Source organism: Pteropus medius, unplaced genomic scaffold, assembly GCF_902729225.1.
Source record: "Pteropus medius unplaced genomic scaffold, Ma_sr-lr_union100, whole genome shotgun sequence".
NCBI classification, from domain to species: Eukaryota; Metazoa; Chordata; class Mammalia; order Chiroptera; family Pteropodidae; genus Pteropus; species Pteropus medius.
The window spans coordinates 10,716,107-10,739,430 of NW_024340696.1; the positions used below are offsets into that span (position 1 = coordinate 10,716,107).

Sequence of the window (23,324 nt, forward strand, 5' to 3'; positions counted from 1 at the left end):
ATGTTTCGATGATTATCTTGGTTTTACTTACCTCCAGTATAACTAAGGAATTGTGATAGGCTTTTTAATTTGGGGTAGAATGGTTTTGCAAGTTGACTAATGTTTCTGGTACAAAGAAAATGGATCATTTGACACAAAACAACTCATTAGCATTGTTTTAAAACTTGTTTCCCTGCCTCTGAATGCATTTTTTCAGAACCTTACTTTGTATTTTGTTTCTTGGTTAATTTTATTATTGCTGAGGGTAAGGAACTACATATGTTCATAATTTATTGTGGTTTAAAATCCCCTCCCCCCCATTTAGATTTCTACTTACTCCCTCTCCTTTGACCCATAAATAGATAACTGAATTCTTGACTATTGCATTACCTAAATATTTTTCTTTGGGGCTTATCTAATAGTAGTAGCCTGAGAAACCTCCAAAGTTTTCATCTTAGTAAAAACAAAAACGAAAAGATAACCTTAAACTAGAGGTTAATTTTCTACCCCCACTCTCCTATATTTAATTCTGTTTTTGAGAAAAATAACAAAGCTATTGACTTGCGTATTGCCATAGATGATAAGATAGCCGGAAGCATCTCATGTTGTTGAGGAGAAGTGGATGAGGCACATCAAAGACACAATATGCACAAGGGTTTATTCAGAAAAAAGTAAACAATTTTTATATCACTTATTCACGAGAATTCTTTGGCGGAGAGTGGGGTAAAACTTTAACACTTTGTATAATGTCTGATAGGCTCACTTGGGTATAAGCAGGATCCTAACCAAACTGGCCCTCACCGGAGTGGGTAGGAGAAACCCTGTGCCTGGGTCATCTGCCGCATATCTTTTTTGAGAAACCTGAAGAATAAGCATGTGTTATTGGCTTGTAATACAACATTTGGTATCATTCAGCAGTGACTGGAGTATTTAAATTCATTTTTTAACTCACTATTAAACTCTTATTTTATGTACTAACTTAAACTATAGTATAGTTAAAGAATATATTTAGGGCAAGATTTGAGACTTTAAGAGGATTATGTGGGTTTTGTTATTTTAGCATGGTTAAGATAATATATACTTTCAATATGGAATATAATTTTCTTTCACTATAGGGCAAACTTGATGATTACCAGGAACGAATGAACAAAGGGGAAAGGCTTAATCAAGATCAGCTGGTAAAGATGCTACATTTTTATTAAAGATTTTATGCTTACTATTTTTAATAAGAAAATTAATTTTGTGTTTCTTTGCATCTTCAGTAAAGTTGCGTTCTGTCTTTGTTATTTTAGGATGCCGTTTCTAAGTACCAGGAAGTCACAAATAACTTGGAGTTTGCAAAAGAATTACAGAGGAGTTTCATGGCATTAAGTCAAGATGTAAGTAAAAGGTGGTATGTATATGTTTGTGAAATATCAAAAATAAAGAAGGCAAAAAATTTTATTTCTGAGTTTTAGTCCTTGCATTACCATTGACAAGTTCTCTTCAGAGTGAGGGTATTTGGATCTAATTATATCTAAGATGCTTTATAATTCTGTAAAGTAGAACACCTGAAAGGCCTTTCAGATATGACAAACATGTATAGATGTTATCCTAAGGCTCTCATTGCTTTAAAACATATATATATAAACATGGCAGGCACTTATTTTTCATATATTCCTTTATGCTTAATGATCATCTTACAATTCCATTAACTCTCAGAAAGTGAAGAAGGTTGTTTATATAAATTGTTAACTATTCTCTTCATTAAGGCTCTTGAGGATGTGGCAGACTGTTAAATTGGTCTTGTATCTACTCTTGATCCAACAAAGTGGTGTGTTTTTCCCAAACATCTTTTGATGTGACAGAAGCCTTTGGGAAAAGGATAAAAATTAAATACAAAGCCAAATAATTTGTTCAAAGTTGAGACTAGAAAATTAATATCTTTCTGAATTAGCGTTAATTTATTTGGAGAAAGGCTAATTAATAATATTGAAATATAAAGTTGCCTCTGACTTGGTGAAATGAATAAACAGTTTTATTATGTGATGAGAGAATACAGTACAGAGAGTAGAAGGTCTGATTGTGGAACCTAGACTACCTAGTTTGAATCTGATTCTGCAACTCAGTCATACAACTATTAAGTAACTTAATTGTAAGATGATCATTAAGCATAAAGGAATATATGAAAAATAAGTGCCTGCCATGTTTATATATATATTTTAAACCAATGAGATCCTTAGGATAACATCTATACATGTTTGTCATACAACTTAATAGTTGTATGACTGAGTTGCTTAACTCTTGGTTAACTCTCTATTTCTTTACCAGTCAGGGTTTTCCAGAGAAAAGAACTAGTGGAATAGGAAGAAGGATGAGAAAAGGTGGGGGAGAGGGGAGAGGCTGTCCCACTGCTTCAGTCTTCAAATCTGTAAAATGGCGATGATAATAGTACCTACCTCATCAGAGGGTTGTGCTTAGAATGGTATTTGACACATAAATAACTAAGATATTTCATGCATTTAATGTTGTTACTTATCAAATTTGAATTAAGGTGGAAAGTAGTAATGATATCTCTTAAAAGTAAAGAGGACATTTAATTTACACGCAGGTTGGAATATGTTCTACTTGGCTTAGGTCAGAGCCTCAGGCTTGATGAATCCTGCCCAATTTATTTTCTGATGCTACACAATTTACTAAAGACTATTTCTGAAGCTAGCATTGTTATGTAAATGAAAATACTCATATCCTCCTTTGCTTCTATTTTAACACTGGTGTTTTCAGGAAGTTTTCAGCAGGCCTTTAACTTTATTGGCAGTCCTTGGGTTAACTCTGATCCTTTGTTGAACACTTTTTTTATTTGAGAATTTCTTTAACCTAGTTCCAGCCTACCTGTTCTAGTCTTCATGTTCTCCCCTACTCTTCATTTCGTCTAAAATGGCTTTATTTCTTTTGCTTTCTTGACTTATTTTCACATTCCTGCCTCTCTTCCTATGATGTTTCCTGCCTCTGGCTACTTATAAAAGACCTCTTTACCCTAAAGTCACGCCCTGCCCCCATTAAGATTCATTCATCTTTGGAGTAGATGTCACTTTTTCTCCTTGAAAGCTTTTTGACCACCCTATCTTAAAGAGATCTCATCTTTTTGTTCATATGTAATATTCACTTGCCATTTATTGCTATATCATTTAATCTACCACCCTCTCTGTTGCCATTTATAGATATGTCTTATTATTATTGCAACCTTCATCATTCCTTCCAGGTCTCCTTTATTTCTTCCTTTATTATATGTTTTATATGTCCTTATTTTGATTTTCTCTGTCTCAAATTATCCTAATGAGCCTTGAGAAAGGGGAGAAGGTGAGAAGGAAAACACTGTTGTGGCCCTTGAAAAGACTGACTTTTCTTTAAAAGATTGACTTTTCTTTGACTCCAAGCTGATACTATACATGAGATAAGAGAAATATTTGACTTTGGCTGATGTTCTACCTTCAGCCTCCCTAGGAAAGAAAAAGAGTAGTGGAAAGAAAAGAATAGTGGGAAAAGTACATTCACATTTAGTTTTTATCTCCCTTAATGCCACCTTTTTTTTCTCTGCCAGCATCCTATTATTTACAAACACAGGTCAGTTTTAGTCACTATTTTCAGTATGTCGGAATGCTTTTGTAATGCCAGCAGCGGATTGTCTGGGGTGAGGGGAAGGAGTGGTGGGTTTTGGCTTCTCTCTGTGAATCAGTAATAGGTACTTAAAATTAGAACTTTGGACCATTTTTCTATAGAAGAGATATAGATAAGATTTTTTATTGTTGCAGTGGTTAAGTTTTTTTAAATTGTCTCAGGGCCTTAATTAAAAATTTTAATTTTTATGTTTTTATTATGGAAAATTTCAAAACTAAAGTTATCCTTATGTACTCATATCTATCTTCTACACTTATCATTTCATGGGCAGTCATATTTCATGTAACCCACATCTCCCTTGTTTCCTGTTTGCTGGATTATTGTGAAGCAAATCCCAAATGTATTATTTCATTGGTAACATTTCAGTACCAATGGGGAAAGAGGTGTTCTGAATTTGTTTAAAATAGATCATGTATTGAATTCTATTTGTAAGTTGGGAATCATCCTTTTGTGTATTGGGGCCACATCTACTAGCTCATTGAGTGAGATGTTTTATTTATATTGGACCCAGAATTGATTGAGTTGAGGAAGTTCTGAAGAACTTATTTTGGTGTCTTATGTTTGTATTTTTATGCAGATTCAGAAAACAATAAAGAAAACAGCACGGCGGGAGCAGCTTATGAGAGAAGAAGCTGAACAGAAACGTTTAAAAACTGTACTTGAGCTGCAGTACGTTTTGGACAAATTGGGAGATGATGAAGTGCGAACTGACCTGAAACAAGGTTTGAATGGCGTGCCAATACTGTCTGAAGAAGAATTATCGTTGTTGGATGAATTCTACAAGTTAGCAGACCCTGAACGGGACATGAGCTTGAGGTATAGTGGTATATGATAACAGAAATTTCTAAATATTGCCTTGATAGTTGAAAGATAATTAATTAGCTATTTGTTATTACAAGGTTGAATGAGCAGTATGAACATGCCTCCATTCACCTTTGGGACTTGCTGGAAGGAAAAGAAAAATCTGTATGTGGAACAACCTGTGAGTATTATTGACAGCTTACAATTTTGTAATTAAGAATCTTTAAAAATTAGTTTCTTATGTAAGACTAATGTTAAGGGAAGAAATTTTAGAACTGTATAAAATAACATTCACCACTGTTTACTTTTTCATTTATTTCCTTATTGTATTTTCTTTTTTTGCATTTTTTTGTGCCTGTGTGTGCAAGTCAAAACACAAGCAACAAGCAACCAAAAATCTGTAAAGATGGGAGTCCTAACTTAATGTAGTTTTATTTGTAACTGCTTTGCTTGAGGTGGACAGACACCAAATTGACTTTCTAGTTTTTGGTACTAGATAGGGAATGGTTTTTCCTTATGGCTGAAATTTTTTGAAAGTCATTTATTGTACCTCATACATTGTATTCATGGCCTTAGTCTTTAATTTTTCTTAGATATCTGCTAACATTCATTTTTTTTCTGTATTTTAAAAAAGCAGGTATCTAGTCTAGTTTTTTTTATACATGAGCTTCTTAACCTGAAATATGCAATTATATGTTGATTTTTTTTTTTAAGGACTTTGAAGTTTTACTACCTCAGTAAATTAGGAATTTTAGGTTTTAATTCCTTAGTAAAAATAGATTCTTGTCTTGACTTTTTATAAAGTTGATTTAGCCAGGTAGATTTTTGAACATACAAAGTTAAAAAATATGTGTTTATACCTTGTTTTTAGTTATTTGGTTGAAAAGAAGTTAAATTGGATTATAAGTTTTAATTGGCAAAACTGTATGATATAATTTGGAGTGTATCTGCTTTAAGGAAAGAGGTAAATCATATGAGGAACCAATCCTTTTGTATCTTCATGTAAGAAGTAATTTTCTTGGTTTGTTAACTTGTGTTGTATTTTTTGTAAAAAATCTTTTTGGCTTGATTTTAGTTCTACAAATATTTACTGAATTCACCACTTGAAGTTTGGAAACTAATTGACATATGTGTATAAACTTGTTAGCTTAAAAAGGTACTTTTAGGTCAAGCCTGATCCCATTTTCATGAGCATTATTGAGAAGTGACGGGTTAAACAACTAGCATTGTAGCTTGTTTTGATGTTATTTTCCACCTAGTCCTGTTCCCCGGTCTTAGGAATGTAACGTCTTTATAGCTAATGAAAAGGTGCCGATGTACTCACATTGTTTTTATGTGCTTTCAGTTTTCAAGCTTTCAGTTTTTTAAAACAAATCGTTCTGAATCATTAACCTCCTGAAGTAGGGGAAGAAAAACTTATCAAGTGGTCAGCATTCAAAAAGTGGTTGTTAAAAATTTTATTGCTAATAGGGTTAATTTTACAATACTTTGATATAATACAGTCCCTGAAGTTTTCTTTTTCTATAGCGTATAGAGAATAGCCTTACTTTATATCTGCTGTATAAGGCCAGGAAATTGAGAATTTAATTCTTGACACACACCTTTGCCTGCTGCTCTGCCCTCTCCTTATATCCTAGTGTACCAAATTCTGACAGTTTTATTTGCCTTTTAAATATATTTTGAATCTGTTTACTTCTCTTTCCTATTTTTCTCCTCTTCTACTTTTTGCCTTTCTCTTGTCTAATGTAGTCATCTAACTGAATCCACCCCCATCCCTCTTTAAAATGTGTTAATGGCTTTATTTTAGTGACATTTTATATACATTTGTCCTTAATTTCAAGACCTTGCATGAACTGGCCTATACCATTCTCTCTGTACTCAAATTTCCTTATGTTTTTTCTTACTCCCTATGCTTCAGCCACAGTGTATACTTTCATTTTCTTGTATTTGGCACCCTTCTTTGTACAGGGCATTGTAAATGCTGTTGCCTTTGCCTTGAAACACTTTTCTCTACTACTCATCTTCCAGATCTCAGCTCTTGCAGCACTTACACCAGGAAAACCTCTCGTGGTCTCTCCCTGACTAGGTTCAACCCATTGTACTTCTGTGTAGTACTTTTCACAGATGTAATTTTACTGTTTTTGTGAGTATTTGATAACTCTTCTCTATTGGACTGTAAGCTTAGGGAGGGCAGATACCGTATCTTTGATATACCTTTTTGTAGCCCCAGTGCCACACATTGCCTAACAGGTGCTATATTGAATGAATAAATGATAATTGTCAGCTTTTTTTTTTGAACTAACTTACTTAAAATACATTAAGATAAAGTTTAATACAAAGAGGTCCTTCTAGTTCTCTATCATTCTGTAATTAAGTTCTGTTCTTGGCGGAATTTAATGTTTTTATGTTTTAGTAACAGTTGATGAGGTATTTTTTTTTTACCACAATATTTTGTAGAATGTTGAATTTCACTCAACTCAGTCATCCCCAGATAGTCCAACATTATAATTGATATTCTATTTTTAGATAAAGTTCTAAAGGAAATCGTTGAGCGTGTTTTCCAGTCAAACTACTTTGACAGCACCCACAACCACCAGAATGGGTTGTGTGAGGAAGAAGAGGCAGCCTCAGCACCTACAGTTGAAGACCAAGTAGCTGAAGCTGGTGAGTACTTAGGGGGATATGAGCTTTAGTTTAGGATCCTGGTTTTTCTTTCCTTTGCCACAAGTAAGATTTTTATGTGTGTGCTGCTTTATAATATTAACTTCTAAGAATAGAGAGAAATTTTAACGTAGCTCTTAATTGGCATCATACCTGACCCAAAATAACTACTATTGAAACTAAAGTAATTTCTTCTGGAATAAATGGTAAAAAATACTCTTTCTTAATATATTATTGTAAGTGATAAAAATGTAGAAATTTACTATAACTATAACTTTGTAAGTAAATTCAGAGATTTGATGGTAATGTTTACTTATTGGAAGTTCAAATGAATTGTTAACCTTAGAAAAGATTTACACTCTTTTGTATCATTTTTTAACCTCCTAGAACCTGAGCCAGCAGAAGAATACACTGAACAAAGTGAAGTGGAATCAACAGAGGTATGATTTTTATTTAGTGCCGGCTTTCCCTTTCTGCCTTTCAAACAGAAATCTCAAACATTTACTTTGCTTTGCAGTATGTAAATAGACAATTTATGGCCGAAACACAGTTCAGCAGTGGTGAAAAGGAGCAGGTAGATGAGTGGACAGTTGAGACAGTCGAGGTAAGAATTCTCTGTGTTACAAGGTTGATGTTTGTTTGTTTTTTTGTCTTTAAGATGTCTTTAATTAGTAATTTTTTCTCTCTTCTAATAACAAACATTATTAGTCTTTTGCATTATTAGTACATTTATTGTGATAAACTCATTATACAAGACTGATTTTTAAAAGGCGATTTTTTTTTTTAATCCCTGTGGATGGATGTTTAATAGAATCACTGATGCTGATCCAATTCCAAAAAATTATAACTATATATAACTTAGGGTTAAAGTATATGATTCACCTGTTGTTGTCAGGTTACTCTGTAAATATCTGGACTCCCACGTAGATAGCCTTCAGAAAAACCCATCTTACAGGGGATATATTGGAGTGTCATCTTAGACTTCCTTTATTCCAGTGCTGTTTGGTTAGCAGGCTGTATTATTTCAGTATTGCTTATAAAGGAAATAAGGTTATGACTTGCCTAGACTTAAAAGCCAAACAGAAGGATATAACTTTGATGTAATAAAAATGAGATTTTCCAGCAGGGCAAGGAAGTTTTGAAAACTAATCAGGAGAAATTATTAGAGCTAGGAAAAAGATAGGGAGAGAGCTTTGACTTTTGTAGCAGTATGGTTGCAGTGATAGAGTTTGATCCTTTAGTATTGGCAGAGTGCATGAAATGGTAGGAACTCAAAGCTTGATGATAATAGCTAACATTTCTTGAGTGCTGACCATATATTGAGATATATGTTTGACATAGATATATAGATTTAACATAGAAGGCTTAACTGTTTAAGTAAAATACATTATTATAGGAAGTAAATATAGTAGTCCCTCCTTGAAAGCAATTTATAAAGTAACTCTGAAATGCTACATGGTGATCCTGTGGATTTGAGAACACTTTAGAATTTTGGCATTTATCAGAATGTGGTAAATTTGGCAAAACTGTGGTCAGTCTGAGTAACTACATTAAAGTCTACTCTTCTGTTTACAGTATAGATAGCACACGTAGTTTGGGGACCTGTCATGGTGATAATGAATGGAGCTCTTTCTTTCAATCTGCTCTTGTCTCTTTCTCCCACTTTAGGTGGTAAATTCACTCCAGCAGCAACCTCAGGCTGCATCTCCTTCAGTACCAGAACCCCACTCTTTGACACCAGTAGCTCAAGCAGATCCCCTTGTGAGAAGACAGCGAGTACAGGACCTTATGGCACAAATGCAGGGGCCTTATAATTTCATACAGGTAGGTTCAGTTCAGTCATACCCTGTAACAGAAGGTTTAAGTGTTTACATTAACTTAATTCCATTCTAACTTAACTTGTAGGATTCAATGCTGGATTTTGAAAACCAGACACTTGATCCTGCCATTGTATCTGCGCAGCCTATGAATCCATCACAAAACATGGACATGCCCCAACTGGTTTGCCCTCCTGGTTAGTAATGGTACATTTTTATATGAGAAATAAATATAAGGCCAATGCTTTTAGGTTTTGTGAGGTTTGTAAAAATTTTTTCCTTTTAATGCTTGCTTAACTTTTAAATCTGCCTTTTAATTTGATAAGAAACATTCTTTTTACCTATAGTATGAATGATAATTGTGGTTCCATAATTTAATAACTTTTTATTGGCATGTAGACATAGAAAAGTATATGCAAATGTATATTTCAATGAGTTTTCACAAACAACTCACTAGAACCCAGAACTGGAACATTACCAGTACTCAGAAGCCTGTTTTTGTTCCCTTTAGGTCATTAGTTACTCTCTCCTCCAGCCCCATGGTATTACTTCCTGATTTGTAAAATTTTAAACCAGTTTTGCCTGCTTCTGTAGTTTACATAAATGAAATTTGGCTTGGCTTTTTAAATTTTGAAATTAATCTGAGAATAAAAATAATAGAGATATCTTTCTCTGAAGGATGCTTACAGCTTTAGGAGAATTTCTGAACATTTTATTACCTAAATGAAAATGAGATATTATAGTCAAATAGGTAAAGGAATGCTTGGGAGGAAAGAGGAAGAGATAGACCAAAAGATAGTTGAAGTTTCAAACACTTACTAGTCTTATACCATTATTTGAGATAGCAGCACTAAATAAAGTTGGTGCCTTGTATTAAGTTAAGTGGACCATTAGTAATTTTATTGAGTCTCGTTTTTTCCCAGAACATGTCAGCATAAAAGCACAAAAGTGAAATTATGTGGAGTAACATTTAATGTTGTATAATATTAAATGTCATAAAAGGAGTTGCCGAGTAAAGGCATGTTAATGACAGAGTTAATTTGTGTAGGTAGGATTTTTCCAAAGTAAAGGGAACTCTATCAGAGGAAGAAAATACGTAGTTTTCTTAGCTGATAAGTTGAGCCAAAGTCAAGTCAGTACATGGCAGCAGCACTGTTGTAATTCAGGTAATGCCGAGTCCATTAGAGTCTACAGTGAAAACAGGTGATTATAAATGACTAACCGTAGCTCTTCATTTTTGTTTATCCATTTAAGCATGGTTGGGAGGGGAGTGGAAAGATGGTGGGAGTTGGTAATAATATGCACACCGAATCGAATGTAGAATTTTTAAAAGTATGTTTGTATATTTCTTATTTTTCTGTGGAAACATTTGAGATTGTATTGAAAATTGATGTTAAAATATTACTATTGTCTAAGGTCTTGAGTAAGAGTAGTGCTACTTTATAATTACTGCTTTAAAAGACTTTCATGGATAACACTGGCATTCATTCTTATTTGTTCTGCTCTACATCTCTTCATTAGTACTTTCTTACTAACATCTTTACCTTTGCAAAACACAAAATGAAAGCCATTGCAAGTTGACTATTAATGACTACCAGTAAACTAAAATTCTTATTTGAGAGCTAACATTCTACTTAAATTTCCCAGTATATTTTCATGATTGCTAACAAGCTTATTTAGGATTTGGTTATAGAAATGTGCCTTTTGCTACCAAGTAAACGGTATTTATAGATATCCGAAAAAATTTGATTTTGTATAACAGTATTTTTTGGGTAAATTTTGCAGTTCATTCTGAATCTAGACTCGCTCAACCTAGTCAAGTTCCTGTACAGCCAGAAGCTACACAGGTAAGGGTGATATACATATGTTTGCAGGTTTGTTTTAAGTCAGTTCTAAAGTCAGGGTATGAATTTGATTAGTGTCTAAATCTAGTGTGGGTAGCTTTATTTCCATGTTTACATTTTTTTTTCCTTGTGATGACTTAAAATTATTTTTTTGTTAATTCTTGTATTTTATAATAAGTTGTTATAATGAAAGTAACTTTTATTTTGAACTGAGTAGAATTTGAGAAGATATATTTTAGACATCATAAGTCTAAAATTTAGTGCAGGCATTGCCATCTTAAAAGCATTTGTGGGGAACTTCATTACTGGACTAGGGTTTTCTTAATAATAAATGTATTTTTTGCAGTTAAGTTTTATAGTCAAAGTCTTTAACAAGCATATCTATTTCTTAGCCCTTTATGTATTATAGTTGCTTTGTAAAAGAAAGAAGCTTTGATTTCTTTACTTCTGTGTAGGTTCCTTTGGTTTCATCCACAAGCGAGGGGTATACAGCATCTCAACCCTTATACCAGCCGTCTCATGCTACAGAGCAACGACCACAGAAAGAACCAATTGACCAGATTCAGGCAAGTTTTGTTACCAGGTTATAAAAACTTGAACTCATGAATCGGGCCGAGGAAAATTACTGTTAATATACTGACTCTTCTTTTTGGACCAAATGCATGTACTACAGTATTTTCATTTCATGGAATAGTTCAGTTTGTTAATATGCATACAGGCAGTAGCCTTAGCTAAGTTTAGTTTATCACTAAAGCACATCTATTCACTTTGTTTAGGCAACAATCTCTTTAAATACAGACCAGACTACACCATCATCATCCCTTCCTGCTGCTTCTCAGCCCCAAGTGTTCCAGGCTGGGACAAGCAAACCTTTACATAGCAGTGGAATCAATGTAAATGCAGCTCCATTCCAGTCCATGCAAACGGTAAGCAAATTAATTCAACTAACGTTACGTATTATCGTTATGCTAGAGTTTCAACAAATAGTTTTCATTTAACTTTGTGCTTGAGTCTACCCTAACTGTAGAGTATATTTAATTGAACATTAATTCTGATTATCCTGCTTCCAAAGCAAGATTTGAGTTATGTGTTCTCATCTTCTTGTCTTTAGTTCACCCTTTTGATTTAATTAAAAATTTTAAATATGCAGAAAAGTAGACTCATATAATAACCATATATAAAAATCATTGCCTAGATATTGTTTACATCTTGGTATATTTGCTTTATCTTTTATTTTACTAAAGTGTATCGAAGTAAATGTCAGACATTATGATACTTCACCCTGCTTCTTCAGTAAGCATCTCTAAATTGCAGAATTTCTAGAAAATAATGATAATGGAAATACTGTAATTGATCGGTTACAGCTAAATCAGTGTTCACAGAGGAGTACATAGAGTTAAATACTTAAAATATTAGCTTGATTAAAATACCAATAAATAGTCTATGGCCATGCTACCCTGAATAACCCTGATCCCGTCTGATCTCGGAAGCTAAGCAGGGTTGGGGCTGGTTAATACTTGAATGGGAGATCACCTAGGAAGACCAGGTGCTGTAGGTGTAAAAAAAAGGCGGGGGGAGGATTGTAAGCTGACAAGGTCTTTGCAGTCTGTGAGGTCAACCAAGGGTTGCCTCGCCTAAAAAATAAAAAAAATCAATAAATAAAATAATGAATTAAATATTAAATTCAAAGTTCAAGTTCATAGAATTTCTGTGATAGTTTATCAGGGGTTTGCATCTTTTATAAAGAGTTCTCATTTATAATAGTGTTTCGAAGGTTGCTGATTGTGTGTCTTTTTAAAGACTTAATCTCCATTTATACTCTGCTTTAAGTGCTGTGTAGTGTATATATTTTTTTCCCACATTGAAGTGCATTAATTGAAGGGTTGTTTGTGTGTGTGTGTGTGCGCGATGTTCAAGACTTCTGTAATGCTCTTTTTTATATTTGAGGTAAAACTAGCATTGAAATCTGCCATGTTATAAGTAGGGAAATAATTAGCATAGCAGGATGAAGTAATCATTTATTTACTTACAGGTATTCAATATGAATGCCCCAGTTCCTCCTGTTAACGAACCAGAAACTTTAAAACAGCAAAATCAGTACCAGGCCAGTTATAACCAGAGCTTTTCCAGTCAGCCTCACCAAGTAGAACAAACAGAGCTTCAGCAAGAACAGCTTCAAACAGGTAGGAAAACCAGTGTCACTTCCTTGGCTACTTGGTTTCCAGTGCAGTGATTGACCATATTAGGAAAGTTTAGACTTTAGAGTGGCCATATCCAAGAGTTTTAGTTTCAGTATTAGATCTTATGAATTTTTCATTGCTAATCCTGAGTTAAATCGAGCCCATATTTGCTGTATGTGAATTACATGCAGTTTTTAGAGGCTTTATATCTGTTTTCCTATGCTTAGTGAGCTTTCAGAATATCCTTTTACATTATATGATTTTAGTGGAATTAAACTTGTTATTCAATTATGATCAACTTTGCTTTTAATTTCTAATTTATTGAAGCCTGTTGGCACGATACCTGACATACAAAGTCATACAAAGTTAAAAAGCAGTAAGGAGTTGACATGGCCGCATTTGGTAGACTAGGTTGAAACAGTCCTAGTTGGCAAGTAAGGTCATGATTTGGCCAGTTATACCTGTCACACTAATTAAGTAGATAGAGATATTTTAGATTTCTTAAATTTGTAAGACATGAAGTATCCTTTTTAGGTCTTTGGATATTTAACTCCCGGAATTTAATTGGAATCTCAACAAACTAGCAATCCTTGCTAATAAAATCATAGGAGTTAATGCTTAAATTTTATCAGGCTGACTTAAATAACTCTGACATTTTCTTATTGTCCAATTTCTTGATAGACCTGGATCAATGTTGTAGGTCTGTCAGCACTAAATTTTTACATGTCCTTGTAGTGTTCAGCATTACTAATCAGTAGGGAAGTTGAATCAGCCATATTCTGATAGAAATTTGTCAGTAACGCAGTACATGCTCAACTTCTGAATGTAACTGGGCTTCTTGCTCTCAGGCTCCTTTAATTATTTCATTGCCATGTACTCATAATTTGTGGAGCCAGATGTATATTTGGGGCCTTTGGACATTGTACTGACATGTTTGCTATTTTGCCATTTTTTTTCAGATTGATGAAATTAAAAGTAATGACTGTATATCATTTGATTTGGTTAATTTTTCCCTTTGTGCCAATTTTGAACTGTCTTGCTCTCATATTATACTTGACTTTACTAATTGACTGAAGCACTTGAGGTAGATAGATAACTTTTTGTTATCATTTCAAAATATGCATTATTTATAAAGATTAACTTCATAACATTCACAGATATTTTCAATTAAAAAAAAATCATACACACTTTGCTTATTTAAACACTTCCACACTATCACTCTAATTAGGCAGCCATTATCTCTCTTCTGAATTATTGCAGTTGTCTCCCTTGATACTCGTTTTAGCCCAGTTTTTTCTCCACACAGTAGCCAAAATGATTATTTTAAAATATCAATCAGATGTCTCGCTCTTGCTCAAAACCTTCCAGTGACTTCCCATTTTATTTAGAAAAGAAATCTAAAATCCTTACATTGGTTTACAAGCTCCTTTGTGATCCGGCCCCTGCCTTGATCCTAAGTTGTATATCCTATTTTCTTCCTTATGTACCCATACCAGCCACAAACACAGCATGTTTTCTCCTCTCAGGGCCTTTACACTTTTTTTTTGCTCACTGATGTTTGTTCCACTGATGTTTGCATGGCTTTGTTTTGTGACTTCTTTTAGGTCTGCTCCCTTCGTCACCCTGTCATATTAAATATAGCACACTAACTTAGGTCACTCATTTATCCTACTGTGGTTTATTCCTCATCACTTATTAGCTGATATAATATCGATGTTTTCACTTTATGTGTATTTTATTCACTTTATCTCCCATTATTAAAACATCCATATGGGCAAGACTTATGTGTTGGTAACTGATACATCCCTTCTGTCTAGGATGTGCTTTGCATGTTGAGGGCACTCTGATGGTTTTTGAACAAATCATTCTATAAGTTTTAATTTGAATTAGTATCTAGTCAGGAACAACATGAAAAGGATCTGGCAAGGATCTTTGGCCATTTTTTATGGACTAGAGTTTTATGCTTTATAAACACTTTAATAGGAATTTTTGTATTTTTAAATAAAGATCACACTTTAATTGTTTTGCTTTGAGTTTCTTGCAGTGAGATTTGACCAAGATTAATAAAATTGTTGATAAAAAGTGAGTCGAAAATTCAGTTCTTTTGACTACTTTCTACATGCCTACAAATGAATCTTTTTTAGATAGAAAGTGTTACTTGTTGTGATATGTGCTAGTAATATTAAATTTTGGGAACTTAGTAAAAGGTGATTTATGTGGAAAGATCGATCACATTGTGAATAATGTATTTGGGCCATTACGTAGGTGAAAAAGGACTCATGACTCCTTTCCTTTCTAGGCATTCTCTTGCTTTTTTATTGCAAAGTAGCATCCTAAAAACTAATAAGTGTATTTGGGGTTTCTTGAGGATACAAGATAGTCAGGTAAAGATTTTCAAGAGTCACACCACCTTTTTTCTCTGCCCAAGCATGGGAGATATGGGCTGGCTAGAGGCTGCTGACTGTTTTTGTTCCTGGGGTGTGTGCCTTCCTTTGATTTATACTTTCCTCACCTCCCAAAGGTACTGTTAGCACCCCATTTTTTGGTCTCCCATGAATTATGAACATTAGGGTAATATCAGATATGTACCTCAGTATTGAATTTTCGAAAGTTTCTAGATTCCAGACTTCTCCCCATTGTAGAAGAGATGGGAGTGGGGTGCCAAAGTAGTGTGGGCCTTCTAGAACCCTTTTTTCACTTCAAGTTGCATGCCAGTGTGAGTACCATTCAACTGTCTTCTATATTAGCTTTGCTTAAAAGTACTTGAAATGGAATCAGTCATTAAGGGGGGTATAAGTCGAAGGCCTCTGATGGATTATCTTTGTAAACGACTGAATATTCTCCATACAGCTACTTAGCTATGAGTGAGCATGGTTTAGTATGTTTTCACTAAGTATCGAGGGAAATTTAAAAGAATAAGAAAGCTTCAACTACTAAGGAGCTTTATAATGGCGGGGCGAGGGGGGGACCTAAATGGTACAAAATGGTAATTGTATCGTTTCAATGTGTAAGATCTTTTGAATTATTTTGGGTCTCTTGTGCTAATAATAGTCAGATTCCTCTCAGAAGATGTTTAATAATGTAGCTTTCAAGTCATTTGAAATGATAGAATTGTGTGCTGTCATGCAGTTGTATGCTTTGAAAGGTTTGGAATTATTGTTGGAGAATTTTATTCCACTTAGCTTAATATATGGGCAGGAGAAATAATGTGTAGTTTTCCCTTTTGTTAATAAGAAAATTTATTTAAAGACAGAATTAAACTTTGAGGACTCTGTATAAGACACTTCTTAAACCAGAAAGCATGTGAGAGAACAAGTTGTAATGAGCTGTGTGTAAGTAAATATATGTGTGTATATACATATATACATACATGCATACATGCATACATGCATACATTCATTCATTCATTCATTCATTTATTTTTATGTAGTGGTGGGCACTTACCATGGTTCCCAGGACCAGCCCCATCAAGTGACTGGTAACCACCAGCAGCCTCCCCAGCAGAACACTGGATTTCCTCGTAGCAGTCAGCCCTATTACAATAGTCGTGGTGTGTCTCGTGGAGGCTCCCGTGGTGCTAGAGGCTTGATGAATGGATACAGGGGTCCCGCCAATGGCTTCAGAGGTAAAAACAAACAAAAACAGCAAGTTCAAGTTCTTTTCAGATTTGTGAACTATTCAAAATCATGCCATGGTTTTTGAGAAAGATACTTTTCTCTTTTCATTAGCCTCTTAAGTACAATTTAAACATTTCTAGTATGTTTTGATACAGTCATTTAAATTGACGATGAGTTTTCGTAAATGTCAAATTTATGTTTACCACTGTCCTTTAAGAGATAATTCCTTTCTATACATTATCAGACCTTATGAGGATTTTTTTTTTTTTTTTTTTTTTGGTTATCTTTTTGTGTATGTGCATGGATGAGTGAAAATTTCATCTTTCAAGGCAGTTAATGCTCATAGAAATAAACAGATTGGATCAGGATAGAAAATTAGAAATTACTTTGAATAACTAGCATGGTTTATAGTTTTTCAGTTCTTTCCTTGGTTAATGGTAAGGAAGTAAAAATTTTTTGTGAAGATAATTATTCTCTTGTCCTAAATTTTAGGAGGATATGATGGTTACCGCCCTTCATTCTCTAACACTCCAAACAGTGGTTATACACAGTCTCAGTTCAGTGCTCCCCGGGACTACTCTGGCTATCAGCGGGTAGGTAAAGTTTTAAGATATAAACCTGACCAGAATGAAAGGGACTGATGTAGTTTCTTGATGGACTTAAGTAACTAAGTAATTTGGGGCTAATTTTTATACCTTTGTACAAGATACTTCATTACGGGGAATGATGACTTTTGCTTTTCTTAGTGCTCAGTATAGGTACTCTTTTAATAGAGTCCATTAAAAACAATGATATTTGAGAGCAGAAAAATAAATCTTATTGAATGTTCTTGAGAATAATAGAAGTACAATTACAGAACAACTTTTAGCTATGATATATTGAAATGTCTAAAAGAATATGGAAGAATTCTGTATTCTGCAAGTGTTAAGACCTTAAGAACATAGATGGGTAAGCATTAAAAAATTACCTTTTCTTTTCAGTACTAACTAGCCTGTCTTTTAGGATGGATATCAGCAGAATTTCAAGCGAGGCTCTGGGCAGAGTGGACCACGGGGAGCCCCACGAGGTAATATTTTGTGGTGGTGATCCTAGCTCCTAAGTGGAGCTTCTGTTCTGGCCTTGGAAGAGCTGTTCATAATCTGCATGTAGGTTACATGTTAGGAATACATTGATCACTTCCAGACTTGTTGCTAGGGATTAAATGAAATGCTGTTTCTAAAATTTATCTTAAACCCAAATTTAATTTTTTGAATGACTTTCCCTGTTACTTTATAAACTGTCTTGACAACTAGAACATTTCTCCTCCTCAGAAAAAAAATGTTTTTCCAACTGCAAATTATTTTTCAGGTCCTAACACCTGCTAAATGTTTTTAGGAAGTACTTAACTGAAACATTTTTGTAAGACATTTTTGGAATGAGATTGAACATTTATATAAATTTATTATTCTTTTATTTTTGAAACATGCATATTATATTTTGGGGCCAGAGACCCTTTAATGGCCAGATAAGCCATAGTTACATGTAGAGAACCATTTAGAAGTCATAGAACTTTGAAGTTTCACTGCTTTTTAGACCACACTATTAGTTATATAAATATCAAATGATTTCTTTTAAACAAAACCTCCAAATCCGTAACTAATTGAATTATACTTAAAAAATTACAGGTTTTCAGAGTTTTTGGTTTTATCCATTACCATAGGAAAACTGCTTCCTATTTGGGGAGGAAGTCAACTTATGTAATAATTAGGGGTAGCATTTCATGATCTGAAGTTCTAAATGGTTCTCTGATTTGAGGGAAGTAAATTGAATAGGTTTCCTCTAGATATTGGCCATAACATGTATAAAATGTATATTGAGGAATTACAAAGTACTTTAATTTCAATGCTAGTAGAAACTGGCCAGCAAAAAGGTGCATTAAAAAAAAATTAATGGATCACCGGGGAATTACTGACTTGAAGTATCAAAGGATATTTGCATGCGAATGTAGGTTATTGTTCTTTTTCACCTTGTAGCATATTCTATGAAAGTTGAGTTGACTGGTAGCTGAAAATCTGTTTTAACAGCATGTAAAAAGTTATTTTACCTGTTACAAGTCATTATACAATTTTCAATGTTATGTAGCTTTTTTTTTAACAGTTTAGGTAATAAGGTCTGTTTTTCATTCTGGTGCTTTTATTAATTTTGATAGTATGATGTTACTACTGAAAATGTAAGCTAGAGTGTACACTAGAATGTAAGCTCCATGAGAGCAGGTACTTTGTCTGTCTTCACTGCTGTATCTATTTCCAACGCCTGATGACTGCCTGGCACATAGTAGGCACTCAATAAATACTTGTTGAATGAATGAATGAATGAGTACTGGTGGAATACTCCATTAGCTCTACTCTTCTTTTAGCTAGAGAACATGAGCAACTTCCAGGACAGGTGAAACTTGAACACTGAAGAATTGACCTCTTAAACCTAATAATGTGATGACAAGCTGCCCACATGCTTCTTGACTTCAGATGAAAATCTGCTTGAAGGCAAAACAAATAGTATTTGAAAGAAAAACCAAATGCCATTTTTGTCTTCTAGGTCGTGGAGGGCCCCCAAGACCCAACAGAGGGATGCCGCAAATGAACACTCAGCAAGTGAATTAATCTGATTCACAGGATTATGTTTAATCGCCAAAAACACACTGGCCAGTGTACCATAATATGTTACCAGAAGAGTTATTATCTATTTGTTCTCCCTTTCAGGAAACTTATTGTAAAGGGACTGTTTTCATCCCATAAAGACAGGACTACAATTGTCAGCTTTCTATTACCTGGATATGGAAGGAAACTATTTTTACTCTGCATGTTCTGTCCTAAGCGTCATCTTGAGCCTTGCACATGATACTCAGATTCCTCACCCTTGCTTAGGAGTAAAACACAATATACTTTACAGGGTGATACTATCTCCATAGTTAATTGAAGTGGCTTGGAAAAAGCAAGACTGACTTTTGACATTGGATAAAATCTACAAATCAGCCCTAGCATTATTCAGTGGTAATTGACAAAAATATTTCCTTTGAAAAGAAGGTGGAAGGAGGAGTGTGGTTTAGCAGAACAACTGCATTTCACAGCTTTTCCAGTTAAATTGGAGCACTGAACATTTAGATGCATACCAAATTATGCATGGGCCCTTAATCATACATATAAGGCTGGCTACCAACTTTGACACAGCACTGTTCATCCTCTGGCCAAACGACTGTGGTTAAAAACACATGTAAATTGCTTCTTAATAGCTGATACTCTATGAGACAAAGCCAAAATGCAGAATAAGGCTTCGATTGGCACTTTTTGAAAAATATGCAACGAAAATGGGATGAAATCTGGATGGCCGCTTCTGTACTTAATGTGAAGTATTTAGATACCTTTCGAACACATAACAGTTTCTCTGACAATGACTTTTGTAAGGACTGGTACTATATATCATTCCTTATGACGTACATTGTCTGTCACTAATCTTTGGATTCTTGATGTATTGTCACCTAAATTGGTACAGGTACTGATGAAAATCTATAATGGATAATCATAACACTCTTGGTCACATGTTTTTCTTGCAGCCTGAAGGTTTTTAAAAGATCAAAGATCTCAAATGCCTGCTGCTACCACCCTTTTAAATTGCTATCTTTTGAAAAGCACCAGTATGTGTTTTAGATTGATTTCCCTATTTTAGGGAAATGACAGTCAGTTTCAGCTCTGATGGTATAATCAAAACAAATAAAACATGTTTCTAAAAGTTGTATCTTGAAACACTGGTGTTCAGCAGCTAGCAGCTTATGTGGTTTACCCTATGCATTTTTAGTGTTACAAATTTTATGGTTATCTCCAGCAGCTATTTCTATAGTACTTGCACTTATCTTTTATCTAACCCTAATTGAATTATCCTTTTCTCATGAGGTATTTATATTCAAAGTGTTGATTCTTTCTCTTAGATGCATAGGGAGGGTCATAAATTTGATGGAGATGGACAGTTTAGTAATTTATATACTATATTGGAATATGTGCTAGCAATCTGAGCACTAGTTCTGTGTGCCTGTGAACTTAATGCTGCTTGTCATATTCCACTTTGACTTCTTGGAGAACTAATCCCACCTATTAAGCAAAGGCTACTAAGTTAATGGTATTTTTCTGTGCAGAAATTGAATTTTGTTTTCAGCCTTTAGCTGAAGAATTTTTCCAGTAAGTGCTCAGCTACTTTAAAACAAAACTGTTTTCAAACATTCATTAGACAGCTGGAGTTTTCGCTGGTTTTATAAACTTACTAAAATGGATAGGCTGTTGAACATTCCACATTCAGAAGTTTTGTAGGGTGATGGGGGTCTTGAGGGGTGGGGGGGGGTGGAATCTTCAATGTTTATTTTAAAATAAAATAAGTTCTCAACTTTTCTCATGTGTGGTTGTGGTACATCATATTGGAAGGGTTCTGTTTACTTTTGCAAATGAGTATTTCTTTTGCTAGCACCTCCACTTGTGTGCTTTAAATGACATCTGCCTGGGATGTACCACAACCATATGTTAGCTGTATTTTAGAGGGATTAGATAAAATGTTTGTGGTTTCTGGGGGTAATCCCTAGATGATGTATGCTTATAATCCTACATATAAAACTAAATTTGCTCTCTGTGTAGAAAATAATTTCATGACATTTACAATCAAAATTGAAGGAAATAAGTTCTTTCTACAGTGATCTCTATGAATCAGTTCAGAGATAGGATTGGGGAGAAATGCTTTCCAGATTTCAAACTTCGATGCATTAGTGCAGGTGTTGTGAATGTGTAAAGGTGTTAGTAGTTTGAATATTTCTATGTATGTTTTTAAAGGAATTGTTTCTTTTTGAAATACTATATATTTTTTTTCCTTTGGCACTCTACCATTGCAGTCTAAATGTAAAGCTTTTATGCCTCAATTCAGACTATATTTTTTAAAGGAGTGCCTCTTATGGGGCAGAGAACTTTTTTAAAAGTCCCATTAAGATCTGAGTCTTGGTACTAAGTGTTCTGTATAATATGTGAATACTTGTCCTACCTATCAGAAGGCCTTGGTTTGGTCAAATGCATATTTTAGTGGAGTTGCAAGGAAATGATTGTCATACATGTCATTGTAGCTTCTTGGTATAAAAAGACTCCACATATATAAAGAACTTCTGTAAATGCACAATATCAATCATCTGGTGTGGATAATGAGACTTCTATTTTAAAGCTTTAAGGTAGAATGTCGTTAATTAAGGGCAGTTTTATTTCCAGATCCTAATATCCCTGAAGAATATGGAAGAGTTTTTCTGATCATTGTATCTTGATGCTAAAACAAATATCCTTAAAATATTTTTAATCAGTTAGCGTCTATAGTTCTTTTGTCTCCTATACATGCAACTCTGTTTCATGGGAGACTTTTCCACTTATAGATGTGAGAATGTGTGTTTATTCTCAGAAGGCTTATTAACTGAGGTGCTCTGTTGACAACCAGTTCTTAAAATGTAGAAGGTAATTGAGTAGTCAGACTTCTAAGTGTCTTAGGAAATTTGTATTCTTTATATTTTCAATAATATATCTAATTAGGTGGAATGGGATACAGGTAAGCACTGAGTTCAAACCCTCCATTTAATCTTTAAGCTCCTGAATCCCCAACTCACTGGAGTTCTTATTAAGCACTCTAACTTTTGCTGAGTTCTATTTAAAAGGATTGGTATTGCCCTAGAGCTTACTCCTTCTAAAGAGTTAATGGGGAAGAAAAACCCTCAGGAAAATGAAAGTAAATTGTTAAGGCTCATCTCTATACCTTTTCCAATTTTGAATTCTACAGAAATACTGGAAAAGACTAGTGAATGTTTTAAATTACAGTAGATTAAATCATATTAAAACCTGATTCCTATTGTCCTTGAGTAAAGTCTGCTTTAGTTGTATATACCAACCAGCAAAGCTCTAAAAAAGATATGCTACTTGTGAGAAGAAAAAAACCTAAAGAAATGTCTTTGGTAGCCTCGTCTCCTAAGAAGGCTGGACTACTACGTTCTCTCAATCAAGATTTTAAAAATTTTAACAGCTGTTCTAAAGCCTAATCCAGTCCCATGCAGAAGACTGGCTCTTTCAGTTTAGGTGGTGAAAAACCACTTAATCTAGTAAAGCCAGTATTTAATGTTGTATTCTTATTTGTAACTGCTAGTTCTTTAAGTACTGTTTATATTAGGGAGCCACTGTAATAAGGCACTGCACTAAAATCTTCATTCAGAAAATTCGGGTATACTTTGCCCCAGGCATCATGCCAAGCACTGAGCATTCAATAGTGACAAAATTACTGGTTCCTGCTTTCACTTCGAAGAGTCTAGTCAAAGATATTGATGTCATGACACTGAAGTATAGCAAATGGCCATGATGGAGCAACATGGTCGATGGTAGATATTAAGGCTTTGACTGATAGGATATGACCTAGTCGAAATGATCAAGAAAGACTTCATTGAAAGATAATTGAAATAAGACTTGAAGGATGAGTAGTAAAGTAGGTAAAGAAGGAGAGTGAAGAGCGTGGCCAAAGGTCCAGTCTCCAGTGACTGAGACAACTATCTGGCTCTAGTGGAGGGAGTACAGATTTAGTGGAGTTAGAGCCTGAAGAAACCTAAGAGCTACTGTGGACGTACTTAATCCATGTTAAGTTCTGTCTCTTAAATGAAAACTTGAAGATTTTTAAGCTGTGTGTAGGCGGGGGGGATGGGGAGAGGGGGGAAAGGATCGTGGGCCACCTAATAAA

The 23,324-nt window shown here is 34.3% G+C and overlaps 1 protein-coding gene and 1 pseudogene across 2 annotated transcripts in view; both read left to right on the forward strand.

The window, feature by feature from the left end:
* The window catches only part of CAPRIN1 (cell cycle associated protein 1), a 34,638-nt gene extending 12,193 nt beyond the window's left edge, over positions 1–22,445 (forward strand). For both annotated transcript variants that reach the window (XM_039866714.1, XM_039866724.1), the window contains 17 exons: positions 1,095–1,157; positions 1,272–1,358; positions 4,214–4,452; positions 4,536–4,618; positions 6,964–7,101; positions 7,486–7,538; positions 7,616–7,702; positions 8,767–8,922; positions 9,004–9,112; positions 10,701–10,762; positions 11,215–11,325; positions 11,536–11,685; positions 12,792–12,942; positions 16,370–16,564; positions 17,049–17,149; positions 17,559–17,622; positions 19,131–22,445. In XM_039866714.1, coding sequence (XP_039722648.1) covers positions 1,095–1,157; positions 1,272–1,358; positions 4,214–4,452; positions 4,536–4,618; positions 6,964–7,101; positions 7,486–7,538; positions 7,616–7,702; positions 8,767–8,922; positions 9,004–9,112; positions 10,701–10,762; positions 11,215–11,325; positions 11,536–11,685; positions 12,792–12,942; positions 16,370–16,564; positions 17,049–17,149; positions 17,559–17,622; positions 19,131–19,195 — 1,914 coding nt within the window. In that variant the 3' untranslated portion in view covers positions 19,196–22,445. The remainder of the gene's footprint in view (positions 1–1,094; positions 1,158–1,271; positions 1,359–4,213; positions 4,453–4,535; positions 4,619–6,963; positions 7,102–7,485; positions 7,539–7,615; positions 7,703–8,766; positions 8,923–9,003; positions 9,113–10,700; positions 10,763–11,214; positions 11,326–11,535; positions 11,686–12,791; positions 12,943–16,369; positions 16,565–17,048; positions 17,150–17,558; positions 17,623–19,130) is intronic.
* Positions 12,199–12,317, forward strand: LOC120610073 (uncharacterized; annotated as a pseudogene).
* Positions 22,446–23,324: the final 879 nt, after the last annotated feature.